Source organism: Gossypium arboreum, chromosome 6, assembly GCF_025698485.1.
Source record: "Gossypium arboreum isolate Shixiya-1 chromosome 6, ASM2569848v2, whole genome shotgun sequence".
NCBI classification, from domain to species: domain Eukaryota; kingdom Viridiplantae; phylum Streptophyta; class Magnoliopsida; order Malvales; family Malvaceae; genus Gossypium; species Gossypium arboreum.
Genome location: NC_069075.1, coordinates 6,647,709 through 6,666,547, shown reverse-complemented (window position 1 = coordinate 6,666,547; position 18,839 = coordinate 6,647,709). Strand labels below are relative to the sequence as shown.

The 18,839-nt window shown below is 31.2% G+C and overlaps 2 protein-coding genes across 24 annotated transcripts; both read left to right on the top strand.

The window, feature by feature from the left end:
- The first annotated feature begins 614 nt into the window (after positions 1-614).
- Positions 615-8,733, top strand: LOC108486349 (uric acid degradation bifunctional protein TTL). 23 transcript variants are annotated; one of them, XM_053029820.1, is made up of 10 exons: positions 615-763; positions 1,254-1,341; positions 2,103-2,162; positions 4,219-4,279; positions 5,215-5,393; positions 5,513-5,595; positions 6,340-6,397; positions 6,578-6,679; positions 7,139-7,295; positions 8,166-8,733. In XM_053029820.1, exons 5-10 carry the CDS (start codon positions 5,253-5,255, stop codon positions 8,621-8,623), a joined length of 999 nt encoding a protein of 332 aa, XP_052885780.1. In that variant the 5' UTR covers positions 615-763; positions 1,254-1,341; positions 2,103-2,162; positions 4,219-4,279; positions 5,215-5,252; the 3' UTR covers positions 8,624-8,733. The 23 variants fall into 23 exon arrangements, with proteins under 23 accessions (XP_052885780.1, XP_017645854.1, XP_017645856.1 ...); XM_017790365.2 differs by having other exon boundaries at positions 5,208-5,393; XM_017790367.2 differs by having other exon boundaries at positions 5,202-5,393.
- Positions 8,734-17,746: 9,013 nt separating this feature from the next.
- Positions 17,747-18,790, top strand: LOC108483995 (transcription repressor OFP13-like). Its single transcript, XM_017787588.2, has one exon. It carries the CDS (start codon positions 17,845-17,847, stop codon positions 18,550-18,552), a length of 708 nt encoding a protein of 235 aa, XP_017643077.1. The 5' UTR covers positions 17,747-17,844; the 3' UTR covers positions 18,553-18,790.
- Positions 18,791-18,839: the final 49 nt, after the last annotated feature.

Below are 18,839 nucleotides of genomic sequence, written 5' to 3'. Positions count from 1 at the left end.
TATAAATAATTATAATTTTTTTATAACTCTATAAAGTTATTTTTTTATAAATAGGTAAAAGTTATAATATTTTTTAATAAATAAGTATAATATATGGTACAAACACGTAAATAAGTTATGTCCATATTTTTTTATCAGAATTTTTTATAGATAAGACGTTATAATAGGTAAAAAATTTATAATATATTTTTTACCATAACTTTAGAAACTTTTTAAGATTTAAATAATTTATATTTTTGTTATAACATTATAAAATACACAAATTATTTTTATAATATTTTTAAATATTTATAATATAACTTTAAAAAATTATAACGACCCAAAAGTTAGGGCGTTAGGTAACGTATTTCGGGACTCCGTTTTGTAAATAAGGTGCATAAATGTTTTTATTAAATAATTATAGAGTTGTGTAGAAGGGAATTGAATGATAGTTAAATAATTTTAATTACTAGTGTTTAAATTAAGTACAAGGACTGAATTAAGTATGTGGTAAAAGTAGTAGTTAATATCAAATTAAATGGTAAAAGTACTGTAAGGGACTTGTTAAATAAATATATCATTACTGTTATAAGTGATGAAATATGATAATTATAAATATGTTAGTTAATAAAATGAAAAAGGGAAATGTAATAATAATGTAAATAGAAAATGAAGAAATAAAAGAAAAGAAAAGCATTTCTCTTTCTTCTCTTGCATGCCGAATTGTTGAAGGTTGAGGGGGGAGACTTTCCGCCATTTCTTTTCCATTTTAGAAGCTCAATTGGTTGGTATTCTTTGGTCCTTTTAGCATAAATTTGGTATTTTTGGAACCTTAAGATCTTGAACTAATTTACCCATGTTGAAAATTTTAAATTTAGTGAAGTTTGTGGAAGTTGCCATTGTAGGGAATTTGAGTTCTTGATGTTATTATGTTAGATATTATGTTTGGTAGAAAAATAGAAATAATTGCTAAATGATTCTTGATGATATTAAGATTCAGGGATTAAATTATGAGAATGATAAATACAAGGATTAAATGGTGATTTAATTGAAGGTATGAGTTGTTTTGGACCTTACGGAAAATTGTTTGACAAGGGGCCTCCTTGATTTTAATTAAATAGCATGTTTTAGAATTGAGGATTAAATTAAATTGAAAGTTAATGTTGAGTGCAAAAATGTGAAATGTGAAATGTGAAATGTGGTTAAAAGGTTAATGGTTTGAATAAATGTTTCTTGGTGATTATTAATTAAATTAATTATGTGAATAAATTTAGATCGAGAAACAAAAGGATTGGTTGGTAATTGTGGAAAAGAGAAGATTGCTGAGTAACCATTCTCGACCTTAATAGCCATCACAATTCGGTAACTTCATATTCTGAACTTGAACTTTATAAATTGTTTTAATTAATCTAAATATTACTTGATAACTTATTATATCATTAATGTATTTGTTAATTCAATTGAATGGAGCTTTACGGATGTATATGTATATATATATATATATAATGTGATATTGAGTTATGAAGAGTAATATTATCGACTTGCGAATGAGTAATTGACATTGTCAATTCGTTCGACTAGTGTTGGGCACATTATGGTATTCGTTGGTACATTCAACTAGCGCTGAGTGCAAAACATTGTCGATTCGTTCGACTAGTGCTGGGCACATTACTATAATTGTCGGTTTATCCAATTAGTGATGGGCATAACTTCTGTCAATTTATCTGACTAGTGCTAGGCACATTACTATAATTGTCAATTCATCCAACTAGTGCTAGATGCAACTTCTGTCAGTTTATTTGACTAGTGCTGGGCACAGTCTCTATATTTTTTGTTCATCTGATTAGCGCTAGGCGCAAAGTTTACTTATGGTTTAACCGTTAGGCACCGGGTGCCACTCATTGAATGTTTTAAATCGATAAGGTATTATTAATCCATCATAGAAGGTTGGTGTATAAAAGCTACTATGGAAGATGTAGGAAATATGTAGTTGAATTGAGTGGTAAATTCCATAAATATAAATATATATATGCTATGGATTATGAAAATGTGAATCATCAAATTTAGTTGAAGTACTTGAGATAATGAGATTATTTAATATAAGATTGTTTCCTCATATGTAGGTTAGGTACTATTTTTGTGTTTGTTGACTCAGCATCCAACGATCAAATCTCGGACTCAGTGTTGGTGATACTCTCTTTTACATTTTGGCATGTACCTAGAATGATATTTTGGGGTCTTAAATTTTTAGTGTATAGTTATGAATGGGTGTACTATGGCCTAGAAGATGAATCTTTTAAACATGTGTTTATAGGTAAGTATGCATATATAGATAAGGTGGATATGTGTTTATGGAATATGTTTCGTAATGGTTGAAATTGCTATTGTATTTGTTGAATGCTATAAATTTCAATGAAATTGGTTGTTTTGAGAAATGTATGACATGACTTATTGAGTAGTAATGAGTGGGTTATATAATAAGTTTTTAATTTGGTTATGAAATGATTGAAATTTGTTTGAGGTGTCTTGAAAGGCATATTGGTTAGGTGATGAATGATTGAATTGTTGGTTTGTGCTTGATGATCTAAATGTGGTGTCAATGAAGGAACATTAGTTAGGCACTTAATATGGTTGTTTAGGCATGTTTTGAACATGTTTAATTGTGTTTTGAATAGGTTAAATGGTTGATGAATTGGTTGCTTAGTGTCCAAGTAATCACAATTTGGTAAAGTTGAGTTTTAAGGTATATTTAGGTTCACAAGGCCTACGACATAGGCTACCATATGGCCGTATGACCTACACGGTCTATTCCTACGATCGTGTGTCTTATTAGCTTTAGGAGCATGATTCACATGACCTGGCACACAGCCGTGTGTCTTAAAACAATGAGTTATACGGTCTGAGACATAGCCAGCGACACAGCTGTGTGACCTAACATCGATTCCGACACTAGCTGAGACATGGTCGTGTGTCTGGACTTCAAATATCCACACGGTCTGGGTTGTGACACACGGTTTAACCACATGGTTGTGTGTCCCCTATTTCTAAAATTTTTAATTTTTCTCAACATTTTTTATTAGTTTTGAATTGACCCCAGAGTGTTTCTAATTTATTTTTAGGCTATCGTAAACTCGTTTTAAGGTCCGTTTGCTTACGTTCAGTTATGATTGGTATGTGATTTGATTTATTATCATTATATTGAATTTTTTTTAAAGTAATGTTAAATGTTTGAAATGTTATCGTAATACTCCATGACCCCAATTCGGCGGAGAAGACAGGTTAGGGGTGTTTCATTTTTTACCATAACCGTCCCAAGTACTTGTATGTGTTCATGCTTATAATATAACTTTTATAACTTGTATAAAAAATACTTTCTTAGAGTTAAATCATATATGAGTGTTTGAAAAGTGATAGTGTAATTGAATTTAGCTGTAATTACCCACCTAATTACTTTCTCATCCTCTTCCTAATAATTGAAAAGTATAATTGCAGTGCTCCAATCACACTCAATTTAGTGAGACCCACTAATTACAATGGTTATCCAAACATGTCACTCTTGTATTATTATAAGCAATTAGATCCAAATCCAATTACTAGTTGGTTTTCCAAACACTACCTTAATGTTATTGTTAATCATCTTTTCATCATACATAAAAAAAAATATTTAATGGTGTAAAAGCTCTCAAACTTTTAAAAAAATAATAAGTCACTATTTTTATTTTTACACTCGATTCAATATTTGAGCTGTCAAATTTTATTACATATTTTTAATATTTTTTATTAATTTTAATAATTAGACAATTTAAGTATCCAATTAAGTGGAAAAAATAAACACTTAGTTGTTTTTTTTAAGTTTTTTAGTTTTTAGGACTTTAAGAAAAAAATTAATATTTTAAATACTTTTATATATATTATAAATTTTAAATATTTTTTCACAATTTTTATATTTTAAGGTTTTTACAATAATATTATTAATTCTCATTTTACTTTTTATAAATTATATATTTTTTTCTAAATTTTAATGGCTATCAGAAAATAGACTAAAAATATATTGGAGACATACTTTAGGTACAAAATTAGGAAGTGAGTGTACTTTAGATACCAAATTGGGCAAAAACAAAATTTAAATACCAAAGTTAGAAAATGAGTACACTTTAGGGGCCAAAACTTGAATTAAGCCTTCATATTATTATTCTTATTATTTATCCAGCATTCATTGCATAATTTGCATTCAATCAGATTCCATTTGCAACCCAAAACGAAAGAGAAAGAGAGAAATCGAGTGGAGATCGCCTAAAAGGTAATTTCTCATCTCATCATCCGCGTTTTCTGCTTTTCATACCATCACAAATATCTGGATAATCTCAGTTTCTTTTTCATTTCAATAAATTTTCTTGGTTTAATTAACTATTCCTTTGTGTAAAAAAAAAAGAAGAAATTAAAATAGAACAGAATGATCATTTCCTTTACTCTTTCAATGCTTATACTTTCTCCGTGAAATGGGAATTTGAGAAATGCTTTTCTTGGTTGATATTTGTATGGGTTTCCTATTCATTATTTCCATTTCGCCACTATGGAGTGCTTGGGTTGACTTTCCGTTGAATTGCTGGGAAACGTGTTAGACTTTGTTTTGATTCAATGTACAAACTTCAATCTTCAAACAGATTTGAATTTGCTTTTACCATATACGATCTACAAGCTGCACTGTGAAGTTAGTCTTTAGTCAACTTAAGGGAGATTTTACTTGTCAAAAACTAGTTCTCCAGAAAAAGAAAGTTTAAGCAACTTGGTGGAGGTGTAATTAGTGAAGGGTATTATGCATGCTGTAGATTTATACTTTTTCTAATCAATTGATACTAGTAGGGCACTTAAAATGAAGAAACTCCTGATCATGTTGGGAAGAAACGGATGAACCCTTGCATATCGATTAGTAATTGAAAGAGTACTAACTCCTGATCCTTAGAACGACAAGCAATAACTACGAAATGGATTCTTTTTATTCTCTCTTAGGATGCTGGTGAATGAGTGTATATTAAGGCTATGTTGAGGCCTGAGACACTGTTATAAGGTGGATCATAACTAAATAAGTGTAGGGTAAGAGGATTGATATAAAATTGATTGAAATATATAGACTCTTGGCTCTTATTAAACCATTAAATGAGGATTTAAATCCAGAGGGGTTCTTCTTTTGATGGCCATAAATTCTAAACTGACCAGCACAGTGACAGATAGCAGTGAGTGAGCAGAAGAGAAGAGAAGAGAAGAGAAGAATAATGGAGGAGATAAAGGTGGATGAGAAGGAAGCGTTGGCATGCTGCGGTAGCTCCCAATTCGCTAAGCAAATGGCTTTGGCATCTCCATTTCCTTCAGTCGATCATGCTATCTCTGTAGCCAAGGATATCTGGTTCGACAAGGTCACTCCTTTCTCGTCTTTTATTTATTTATTTAAATATTTATCTTCATTAATTAAGTGTTCATATTCAGTTTCTGCTAAGCAATAATTGTAATAAATAAATTAATTTGATGGGTGAAGGTTGATGTTATTGGTTGGTTGGAAGCATTTGCAGCTCATCCTCAGATTGGAGAATCCCCTTCTTCTCATACCACCAGTGCTCAGTTCGTGTTTTTTCCTTTTCTAGTCATAGATATTAGCTAGGGATCTCACTTCTCTCTTGATCTCATCATACTCTGCTTTGCTTGTGTTAAGAATCATCATCACTTGCTAACCCAAGTTGATCGTATCTTTCTCACCCCCGCTGCCCTTCTGATTTCTCTGATCCTGTACTTGTAGCTTTTAATACCTTAGTTCCATCTGAAAGTACTAATAATGAGAAAAAAGAAGAAGAAAAACAACCTTTGTTCAATTCAACCAAATTTAACTACTTCATATACAACTTTTTCCTATGATGTAGCCATTAAATCATTAAATTGCATATCCCTCATCATTTGAATTTAGCTTCTCATATTTTACATCTCCTCTCATCTCATATATTTTCTGTTTCCGGTTAATGACAACCGGTGCAAAAATAAATTTCCTTTATCTTGACCAAACATCTTAGATTTTCTTTGTAATTGGATATTCAATGTCTTGTAGTGTTTCCTTTCCCTACTTTTGACAACATCCTATCCCATCCCAGCATATATTTGATTATGGTATGAATAGCAAAACAAGTTCCAGTTTCATTTTCAAACCCTTCAACACTTGCTAGATAGAAAGTGGAACAGTTATCCTTGTAACTGTAATGCCCTGCCAAACTACAATTATTCTTTGAATTTCTCCTCTCTCTAAATTATGAACTTTTTATTAGTTTTTGTTGTTAGGTCACTTGAAATTATTATTTTTTATTTATTTATTTACAGGTGGAGTAAGGGAGAACAATCAACTGCTTTAGCAACTGCCACTGATTCTGGGTTACAGGTTGAAATTATGCTTCACTTGAACAGCTAAACTATTTAGGCACTGAAAACATGGCTCTCACCAAACATGATTGCCAGGCTACCTAACTGCACCCTCACACAGTACATAATTAACCATGTAGAATTAACAATTATATATATTTAGTTATTTGTGTAAGGAATAATCACCTTGTTGTTACAGGAACTATCTGACTGGAATGCTCGATATAGGCAAAAATTTGGACATGTATTTCTAATATGTGCCTCTGGGAGGAGCGCTGCTGAAATACTTGGTGAATTGAAGGTAAAGCTTGCACTAATATTACTTTTGCCGTTGCCATAACCTAAAACTTAAGCTTTCTTCAAATGATGCCTTTACCGAGGAGTTTGTGATAAATTTTAGATTTTGATAGTTGTCTTGGAACTTGCAGCCTTTTAAATGAGCAATTGTTTACTTGCAGAGCAGTTGTTACATGCATGAATTTTATGCTAATGGTGAAATTATTTCTGACCCCTATAACCTGGCTTTATGCTTATGTTTTTTTTTTTTTTTTGGGTAAGAAAACAATAAACTAGCTGAGCGCATCACTTGATCGAGAACATGTTCTTGTACAACCTCTGAACTTTTAAATTTATTGTTTCTAATTTCTGTAGGGCACGTTATGCCTATCTTCATCTTTCTGAATATGCGATAACTGGCCAGTCTTGTATCCTGAGGCCTTTCAGAAGTTGATACGAATTATTCTAAATTTTGCTTTTGCAGAACCGGTACTCAAACAGGCCCATACATGAGCTTGAGATAGCATCCCAGGAGCAAATGAAAATAACAGAATTACGCCTTAGAAAGCTTTTCTCAGCTAAAACAAAAGCTGATTCAACAGGCAGCCAGTATTCAACGGCGGTAGCGAGTAAAGCTGAAAGTACTTTTCACTTTCCTTTCTGCCTTCTCCACCTCCTTCCCCTCCCCTTTTTACCCCCTTAAAACATCACTTTCTTTTTCATTGTGCGTACAAAGATCCTCAACACATGCATTATTTTTTGGGGCCTATGAGTGGGAGTACTCACTGAGAGACTCAAGCTTTAGGCCTACCAATACCAATACAATGTTCTTGTATTAGATGAACTAGAAGATTAGGAGATTCATCCAACCTTGCTAAATCAATGAGATATGACTATTCGAAGCAAGTCAACCTGCACAATAGTTAGCATCTCTGTAAATATGTTGAAGAACACAATTCCATCCTCACACAATAATTGTTGACAAAGAAGAAGAATATGTCCATATGGATTCTTGTCTTTCAACGGTGCCATTGTTGAGCCAGGCTATCAAAAGTGTTTGAAAATCATGTTCTTAAGCAAAACAAAAGCTTCCTTAATGCACCATTCCTCATGGCAAGTGGTGCTGCTAGGTTAGTTTATTCTATTGACTGATGACCTTGCATGTGCTTAAAATAAAGCATCCTAGATGAAATGATATAGAAATGCTGCAAGTTCTGACCATCCAAGAGCAAAGTCCTTCCTGCCAATGGATGGTAACACTTGTTTCATTGCAAGAATAAATCATAGAATGTCCTTGTTTGCATTGTAGTCCTCTATATTCTAGAAGATGAATGGTTAACCTTTTGGGGAAAACAATTCTAAAACAAAATGGGGTTCTTGTATTTGTCTTAAAAATTGGATGTATATTAATTTTAATTGTTTTTATCTTTGTTTTGTGCTATGCATGCTTTCAGTGTTTGGATTTAAGTCACCCTTCATCTTGTGTTTTTTCCTTCATTTTTTGAAACTAGAAGAACGTGTGGGCATAATTGGACAGCATTTAACTGCTCCTTTAGAAGGTTTTCCTGCAAAAGCTCCTCAAGTCCAAGCTCGAACTCGACCACCAATCACTACTCATGTATTAGATGTTTCTAGGGGATCTCCAGCTGCTGGTATTGAAGTACGTTTGGAAATGTGGAAGAGCAGTCAACCTCGTCCATCATTTGGTGAAACTGATATAGGCGGATGGGTACTTGAAGGATGTTCAACTACTGATAGAGATGGACGGAGCGGTCAGTTGATGAGCATAGTAGATGCTCTCAGCCCTGGAGTATACCAAATAAGTTTCAACACAGGTAAGTACAACCCTGGAGGCTTTTTCCCCTATGTCTCAATTGTGTTTGAAATCAAAGACACACAGAAATTCGAGCATTTTCACGTTCCTTTGCTGCTTTCACCATTCTCCTTCTCGACATACCGAGGGAGCTAGAGGAACCATATTTTCTTATAGAATCCACAATACTTGAACATGCTTGCATGGGGTTAACTGACTTGATGGGTTCATCTTTTGATATCATTACTGTTTGTATGTGGTGTAAATGGAGAATTTCACCATTTTATTCCAATAAAAACAAGTGACGAATAAGATTGTAGCTTGAAAAAACATTCTAATCCTTCGGCAGTTTGGTATTTGTGGTTCATGTCTACCATTTAAAGAGGCCTCTTTAATTACATCATTCCAGTCCGCATCTTTGCTATTATTATCCCTTGCGTATTAAAGCCTTGTTAATTTAAGTGTTTTCTATTACTGTCAACAATTACGGTAAGAAATTAAGAAGTTAAAATGACTATATTAGATATGATGTTGAAAAATAACTAATAGGTGAAAAAGTTAAATGCTTTTTTTTATACTTAATATAAATTACTTGTTAAATTTTAAATTAAATATAAAACCTATATTTTATATTAAACATTTAAAAAAATTAATTGTTACTATAACACTAATTCCACCTAGGGGTGAAATTGAGTTCAACCAAGTTTGAATATTATCAAGTTTGAGCTCGACTTGAAATTTGATGTTCAATAGTTTACTTAAACTCGATTGAACATCTATTTTTAAGCTTGAGCTTGGCTCTAGGTATAATCGAGTTGTTTGAACCCAATTAAGCTCATTTATCAATTTTTGTACTCAAGCTTAACTCAATAATTAAGTTTAAGGTTAATAATATATATTAAGGGTAAACACATAATTTAATAATATAAAAATATGAAAAGCTCGATAAAGCTCGTGAACCGTTCAAGTCAAGTATTACTAAACTCGAATTCGGCTCAATCAATCAGTTCAAATTAATTGAGTTCGATTTTTTTAAAAATCAGACTCGAGTAACTTGTGAGCACTTATATCTCAATTACACTTAATTCTGCCTTAATCACATCTAATGAATACTCTTTCACGTTAAATAATTTATATTAAAAAAAACAAAATTCATAAAGAGAATAAATTAGAACAGTAAGCAGCAAAACTTGAATGTCCTTGGAGGCATGACTATTAAAATGGGATGTTTTGGTAATTTCATTACCCAAATGTGAAAAGCAAAAGTCATGTCAGCTTATTGATTTACACAGTTGTTTTCTTCTCAAATTTAGGCAAAAATTTGAATTGAAGGTAAACCAAATTTCATAAAGTTTTCAATTGTCTGACTGCTGGATATAGGCAAAAATTTAGGCATGTAACTATGCCTCTGGTAGGATTGCTAATCAAATACTTGTTGAATTGAAGGTAAACCACAGCTTGCCACTAATATTGCTTTGGCAGTCTCCATAATCTAATCCATGCCTTAGATGATATGAATTATTGTATAGATTTAATATCTGTTTTGGCTCCTGTATTATACTGAATTCTCACATTGACCCTTCTATAATTTTTTTGGTCACTTTGTCTTCTCTACTTTAGCCCCTTGACTATTTACGCTAAAAAACAAAAAATTTCCCATGTATTCACATGTTCACCTCTTAATTTGTAGTGAAATTCTTACTTTTAACTCTTCATACGTTCATAATTGATTGGCTTAAACCTCCCATGCTTGAGCTTGAGATACTCCAACAGGCCCCAAGAGCAAATGAAAATAGTAGAACTACGCCTTTCTGTTGGGGATTATGAACAAGGAAGAAGCTGGTTCAGCTTAGGTTTGTGTAGTAAGGCTCGATACTTACTGAACAATCAAGCAGAATTTGAGCTTGAAAAACAGAACAGAATTGAAAGCAAAGAAAATAGATGGAGTATATGGATGAAGTCTAATAGATTTTCATTAAGAAAGAACTTTTGCATAATGCCATTACATATACTAGACATAAGCTGGTCATTACAAGTCAAATTCACCTAAACATCCACCTAACACCACTAAAAATACATTGAAACTTGTTAAATTAACTTGTACACTTTGTAAAGTTGATTTATCAGCTCAAATGTCAACAAAAATACATCAAGTACTTCACCTACTAAGTTCTAATTCAACTAAACTACAAAATATGACTTGAAGTAAGAAAACCAATTCAAATTCAACAGCAACATTGAGCTTCAGCTGCTGCATGCATGGCTCGAGTGCATGTGCTGCTCCTTGGCTGCATGTGCTGCATAGAGACCAACTTCAACACTTTCAAAGCTCATCTCTCCTAAAACAAAAACTGTTTCAATGGTGGTAGCTACTCAAGCTGCAAGTCCCTCTATTTTGCAAAAATTTAATCATCACTTCCCCTTTTCCATCTTTTCAAAAACTAGAAGAACGTGTGGGCGTAATTGGACAGCATTTAACTTCTCCTGCAAAAGCACCTCGAGTACTCCGAGCTCGAGCCTGACTGCCAATTACCACTCTTGTGTTGGATGTTTCAAAGGGATGTCCAGCTGCTGGTATTGATTTACGTTTGGAAATGTGGAAGGGCGGTGAAGGTGGTCCATCAGTTGGTGAGATTGATATAGGTAGATGGGTACTTGAACCATATTCAACTATTGATATTGATGAGCATGGTTGATGCTCTCACCCATGGAGTATACAGAATAAGTTTCAACACAGGTAAGTACAACCATGGTGGCTTTTTCCTTTATGTTTCAATTGTGTTTGAGATCAAAGAGACTCAGAAATGGGAGCATTTTTATGTTCCTTTGCTGCTTTCACCATTCTTCATCACTGCTTACCGAGGGAGCTAGAAGAATCATATGTTTCAACCAATAATGTGATACATGAACGTAAATTTTATGTAATTTTATACGTGAAGTTTTGATTTGATTTACTTTTTACAAGCCATGGACACCATATCAATTTATTAAAATTTTTGTTTGTATTTTGCATAGGTAAACAATTATATGAATCTAATATGAAAATAAACGGCTGCATTTATTTCTTTAACGGTAAGCTACACCATCAGTTACTAAACTATGGATAAGTTTTCGTTTTGGTTATTTAACTAAAAAAAGTTACAATTTGGTTATTGAATCATTTGAAAGTTTTCATTTCAGTTACTGAACTATTCAAAAGTTGTTATTTTAGTCACTGAGTTGTTAATTTTTTTTTTAAAGTTTCACCAGTGAGTTCTAAGCGATAATTCGACTATCAGTACGCCGTATAAATACCCATGGACGAGTCAGTGAACATACATTAAATCTAAGTCGAACTAACAGTCAATGTTAAAGGTTAGAGAAAAAAGCTCTTTGAATTTTGAATAGCAAACTTGTGGCGTTCAAAGCTATTTCATGAAAAAAAATTGAATTGTAAAGAGAAAGGGAAAAAAAGCTTTCAATCTGTGCAAATATTGTAAGCAAAAAATGTATAAGTGAGTTTAAAGTATGACAAGTGTTTTATAAGATGAAGTAATAAATAAATAAATATATAAATATAAATAAACGTGACACTTATTAATTACACGCTTAAACTGCTCATGAAGTTTAAAAATTCTATACACAAAGATTGTATCAAATAATTACCTTTTATTTATATATTTAATGTTTTATTAAACCCATTTGAGGAATTAAAAACTGCACCAACAATTACTTTTATAATTGGATAAATGGTAATAGAAGTAAAGTTAGAAATTGTTTTAGGGTCGAAATTAAATTATATATTTTTATGATAGTAAAATGTAAATTTATCATTTTAATAGTTTATATCTTTATAATTTTTAAAGATTAAATCAAAATTTTAACATTTTAGGGCTAAAATGTAATTTTATCATTATTAATTTAAAATTTTATAGATTATAAAAAAATTAAATGAAAACTTTTTATTTTAGGGATGGGTCCCTGAATGTTAAAATATAAACTTGATTAAGGCTTAATCCCAGAAGAAAGATTACAAACATTTAGATCCAAAGAAAGAGTACATAAATCAACCCATATTCCTCTAAATTTTAATTTGTTTATACACTCATGATACGATATGCTTCATTATAATAGCTATGAAAATAATGTCCCTTTATTTTAGGGAAACTACCTTATTTATGATGGATTTTCTATTTTTAAAAATATAGTTCATGGATTTTTTAAATAAACAATTTATGAGTGAGATTAGAAAGATAATATATAATTTAAGGTTTTTTAGATGGGTGTTTATTTTATTATGATGCGTTTAGTTTTTCTCTTTTTTGTTTCACATTATAATATTTAATCTTACCACCACTTTATTTTTACACTAACCGTAGATAAACGCATCACCCATCTGGAGGGACCTTATATTGTACTTAAAAATAAAGGAATAAAAAACATGTGTAAGACTTTATCCCAAAAAAACAAACTTAACTTTTAAAGATGTTTTGTGAATATGGATTAAGAAGAATAAAAAATAAATTAATTAATTAACAAAGAAAATAAATAATTGAAGAAATTAAGTGGCATGAAACGAAAAAGGGTTAAGGAGATAAGAGAATAATAAGAGAGAGAGTCAACGCAGCATGTGGCATTAAGCCAATGATTTTCTTTTTAATTTCCCTTTGTTTTAAAAGATGATTGGCATATTAATCCGATTAAACGGTTAAAGATCAATTGAATTAAATTAAAAAATTAATTAAATTAAAAATTAGTAATTCGATTTATTTGATCACTACTCAGATTTTTTTTTTTAGACAATAATGAAAGTGGTAGAAAGGGGACATTGGTACAAAACCCAATTCAGTTCCAACCATGTTCATTTTTCTCTTCAACCAAAAACCATTATTGGGCATGCATTATACACTGATCAGTACCGGCAGCCAAATCTTTTGACAACTCACTTGCTTATTTTTATGTATATATAGACCTTGGTGTGCTAGAGAAATGGTACAAGCTGAGCATAGGTTGTAATTGAGTTAATTTATTTGGATTTTTTTTATATATAAAATGTGTTATTTCGAGTTTAATATTTGAAATTTTATTCGAGATTGATAGAATAAAATTGAATTATTAAAATCCACTGAATTAAGTTCGATCATATTGGTTTATTTAGTAAAAAATAAATTTAATTTTATGTTTAATTTTAAATTTAAGTTTAAATTGATTCCATTATAATCAAAATTCAATTTATCAAATCCAAATAATTTGTGAGTATAGTTTTAGAAAATATTTTCTTTAGCATCTGCCAAATTTGAAGATTCCCCCATCCAATAAATTAGGAAATCATTTCCTTCAACTCAAAAATCAAGCATACGAGTAAGAGAATGAATGAGTGGTAAAAAAAAATGAAAGTAGATATTTTCTCAACCATTTAAATTTTGAAGTCGTCATTGTTAAGAGAGGTTTTATCTAAATACCACTTTCAACCTGAATAAAATTAATTTCAATCTGTAAAACAGATGAAGACTCCTGTAATTAGGTCCCAATTGACACCATGAACACTAGATGAGAGCTTAATTGGTCCACAAAACATTCCATTTTGATGGAGAAGCAAATCATGCAAATATGGGGAAATTTTAATACTAGAGTTGTTAAATTGGATTAAAAGCAAGTTGTTATGAATGTTATTTAGGACTCCTATTTCATGATCAAATCATCTAAATCTCCTTTCGTTTATAGATTTTGTTTCATGCTTCAAAGTGATTCATATTGATTTGCTTTAGATTTATAGTTATTTTATATTCCAAATATTACATTTTGATGGACTTATACTAGATCATAAGTATACAAAATGAAATTTTGATAAAAATATATATATGAAGATGTGTTCACGAAGCTTTTAGGAATTTCGCTTTTTTCTCTGACGATTTATCTATTAAATATCACATAAAAAATTAAGATGTAATTGTATTCTACTAGTCAAACACATCTCGAGAACAGGGATGGAGCCAGAAAATTCTTTTAGGGGGAGACGAAATTAAATTGCAATTTTTAATAGTCTATATCTTTATAACTTTTAAATGATTAAATCGAATTTTATCATTTTTAGGAGGTCAAAATGTAATTTTACTTTTACTAATTTAAAATTTTAAAATTTCTAAAGAGCTTAAATGAATAATTTTCTATTTTAAGAGAGACCAGAGCCCCTGCCAACCCCCTCAAATACACCATTGCTCAAGAATTAAAATTTTTTGTAATTACAAAAAATTACAATTACTATATTTATAATTACTACAAATATACCCTTAATAATTTAATTTAAGCTTTTTTTTAACATATCTTTTAGTTTTAACCCTAAAATTTTATAATTTTATTTCGACTGTAACCTCTAGGTTTATATTTAATGGAGATTACACCCATGCAGTCCACATGGTTTATAGTAGAAATTAAAGAACACTTATCATTGCAAATTATTGTTTTCTATTAATAATTAATAATAAAAATTGTGAATAAATAAAATCAAAAGCTCAAACATTCCAAACAATGAATCTATAATAATATATGACTAAAATGTGGGAAGTACGTTGTTCCACGTTTTACCAAAGAAAAGAAAAGCACATGGACATGGACATGTTGTGTCTTAAGGAATATATAGAAGTTACATACGTTGTATTATAACAAATAATTTAGTACCTTTCTGAAAAAGTTTTCGGTTTGCATTCGTTCCGACTTAATGTTTCAACAGTTGTTTCAATTGAAGTTGGGATAGAGCGGTTTTAAGGCAAAGAGAAGAAAAGAGCAAAATAAAGAGAAAATTAGCGGATGATATTTGTTAATTTAGTTCGGAATTACTATTTCTACTCTACGGAACCTTTTTTAGAGAATAATTCTTATTCAATGATCTAATGGAATTACCTATTTGACTAAACTTAATCTACCCTTTTCAATAATAGATAATTGCAACCCAACAATGATTCCAATTGTTACAAACCGCTCCCCACGAAGTATACAAGCAATGTATCTCTCTCTAATAAATGTATAAAGAGTGTCAAATGAACGAAAGTAGAGATATTACAATAACGTACTCAAAAGATACTCTAAAAGACAATATGAGAAAGTTGATTAGTAGCAAATTTATAAGCTAATACAAGAGCTCTTCAGCAATGCTCATTAAAATATTCAAAAGTAAGTTTCAAGTAACTTCAAATATTACGATTAAAATTTGGATAGTCCTTAAAAAAATACAAACTCTTCTCTTTTAAAAAGCCATTTGATTGAACCAAAAGTCTTTGCATGAGTCTGTAACTATCGTCACAAATTACAATCCTATCTGCTACAAAAAAACCATTTTATACAAGGCCCAAATAAAAATAAACACGGTCAAATATGCCAATACAAAATCTTTAGTTTACATGTCTACTTTACAGTATATCTTAACCCCTTATCTATAATCTCAATGAATCATATATTTAACATCATCATAAGCCTTTAGTTTTAATATTGCGGAATTATAGTTGATTGAGTTCTAGTTCAATTAGCATTAGTATTCTTGTAAATGTAAGAGGACGTAGATTCGAGTGTGCTGAAATGCATTATCATCTTATTTATAGGTTGGGGAGGGGCTATTCTAAGCATTTTTGTTGTAAAAAAGAGTAGATATATTCAAAACCTACATTTAATGATAATTAGGAGACTAGCAGAACCCTGAACCCTTAAAATAATTAATATTAATGCACTATAAATATAAATATAAAAAAACCTTAATTATAAAATAAAGATAACAAATTAGTAAACAAAATAAATGCGACTACACAAAATCTTTCTTTATCATCTCTCTCGTCCCAATCTTCTCCTTCTTCATTTATGGTAAAGGCCAACTTTGTGTGATACAACCATTGCTCCTTAATTAACTCACATGAATTTTGTCTCTCCTTAGAGTTTTCATGCTAAAGGCCAAATACCCTTTGCCTCAATTCTAAAATGTTTAAATATCCTCCCAACCCCTCTATTTTTTATATCTTTCAAATTTAGTTTCATTTTCAGAAATTTAATCTCTATTTATCTGATTTAAAAATTAGGGTCTAATCGATAACATAATTAATAAATTTTCATTAAATTTGAATATATGATATTTTAATATTCAAAGTTTTGATTTAAAAGTTTAAAAGTCCAAAGAGTGCAAGGGCTTAAGAGATAATTAGACTATTATAAAATGCTACATGTTATCACCTCAAAAGATAAGTTCCATTTTTTATTGTCTTTTATATAAATTCAACATTAATTTTATTAAAGAAGTAAACGTGTTTTGTACCCAAAAAAAAGTCTCTTCTACTAACTAAAGACAATATTGGTTAATTCCTTTTTATAGTATGAAATGTGCCCCTTGGTTACAACATAGAGGGAGCAGCTTCAGTATAATATAATATAAATTACCACTCCCCTTTTAATCAATTAGGATACATTTAAATAAAAAAAAAGTAGTTGGGGATTATAAAATTGAAGTCTATAAATTTAGGGTTTTATCATAACATCATAACTTTTAAGAGAGATTTAATTTTTCTTGAAGTATATTTGATAAGTTGATGATATCTGCTATTTTTGACATAATATTTAAAATTATTTATAGTCTTTCTCTAACACATAAATAGGAAGATAATGCGGTTCAATGCACTCGAAACCACGTCCTCTTGTGTTAATAATAATACCTGCGCCAATCGAGTCATGACTCAATCGACCATGTTTAATAATCTTTACTTTGTATATCTCTCCTTAAGTGGGTTCTTTATGGCATTCAGGGGCGGAAACGAGAGAATAAACGATGTTCTTGGCTCCCTTAAAATTAGTATGGTATGAAACCAAAGTAAGTGCATGGGCCCCACCCTCTAAAATGGAAAATTTCTATTTAGGCTCTTTATATTTTTTAAAATTTTAAATTAGTAAAGGTAAAATTACACTTTGGCCCCCCTAAAATTATAAAAATTTAATTTAATCCTTTAAAAATTATAAATATATAGACTATAAAAAATTAAAATTTTATTCGGCCTCTTAAAAAAATTATTTTAACTTCACCCCTGAATTAGTATATGATAAAAGTACACTTTAATTTTAAAGATAACTTTAGATCGATGCAATATCTTTTATATAAAATGATAAATTTATACAATTATGATGACAAAAATACTTTATATTTAGTGAATATTTAAAGGGGGTGGACAATAAATATTTAAAAAGAACATTGAATTCCACAAACCACAACATTTAATACGAACATGATAGGCCCTACCAACCCCATTTCTTTTCCATCTTCCCCCTTCTTACCTTCTCACCTCTTCTTTTAAATACCATTGTTTCAACTCCCTTCTGCTCCCATATTTATTATCCTTCACCTACGCACCCCACAAAGACAAGACACCATGAAGCTACCTACTCTGTTCAAGCCTAAAGAACCCACCTCCAAGCAACCATGGCAATGGCCTTCATGCAAGCACCCCAAGACCCTTTCTTTCCGAGCAGGTGACGACGTTTTCAAGACAGTTAACTCCATGTTCTTCGACCCTAACAACAACAACGACAGCGGTGTTGAAACCCCACAGTCATGGTTCACCAACTCTTCAGACTCACCCAGTTTATCCACCACCACCACCGACTCAGATCATCAAGGCTTTGATGGTGAGTCTTTAGAGACAGTCGTCCGTGGAGCTCGTTCCGAGAGGCTGTTCTTCGAGCCAGGCGGTGACACGAGTTCCATCCTCGAAGAAGCCAAAGCAGCCGGTGGTGGTGGTGATGGGTTGTTCCCGTTCAAAGAAAGCGTGATTCTAGCTATGGAATCTGATGATCCGTACGTGGACTTTCGTAAGTCGATGGAAGAGATGGTGGAGACACATGGGATGAAAGATTGGGGATGGTTAGAACAACTGTTGGGATGGTATTTGAAGGTGAATGGGAAGAACAACCATGGATTTATAATCGGAGCTTTCATTGATCTACTTGTAGCTATCACTTCTTCCTCTGATTCCACATCTTATTCTTCTGCTATCTCTTCTTTCCCTTCATCTCCTCTTTGTTCAACTGAAGGAGATGTGGATGAATTTCAACTCCAACAAAACATTGTTTTGCCTTAGAATCACAGGTCGTTGGATGATGGCTTCTTTTTGGCTTTTTGGCTGTATAGTTTTGATCACCATTGCATATGTAATAGATGTTATTATAATTAATTGCAGTAAATTTCGAGGTAGAAAGTGAATCAAAATTCCATATAATTATCGCTAGGTTATTTTGTGTCCCCTTTTTAAATTATTGTATATAAGTTCTGTTTTCATCTCTTTTTGCTTTTATAACATTATTAGTTAATTTAGATCATTTGTATCATTGTTGATTTATTCTTAGCTTGAGTAGCATGTGTATTATT

Bases quoted from the DNA above. Each gene is read 5' to 3' on its own strand.
- LOC108486349 (XM_053029822.1), top strand. From the start codon at position 5,253: ATGGAGGAGATAAAGGTGGATGAGAAGGAAGCGTTGGCATGCTGCGGT. The intron at 6,398-6,577 runs GTTGAAATTATG...TTGTTGTTACAG, and splicing joins CCACTGATTCTGGGTTACAG to GAACTATCTGACTGGAATGC. The intron at 7,296-8,165 runs GTACTTTTCACT...TTTTGAAACTAG, and splicing joins GGTAGCGAGTAAAGCTGAAA to AAGAACGTGTGGGCATAATT.
- LOC108483995 (XM_017787588.2), top strand. From the start codon at position 17,845: ATGAAGCTACCTACTCTGTTCAAGCCTAAAGAACCCACCTCCAAGCAA.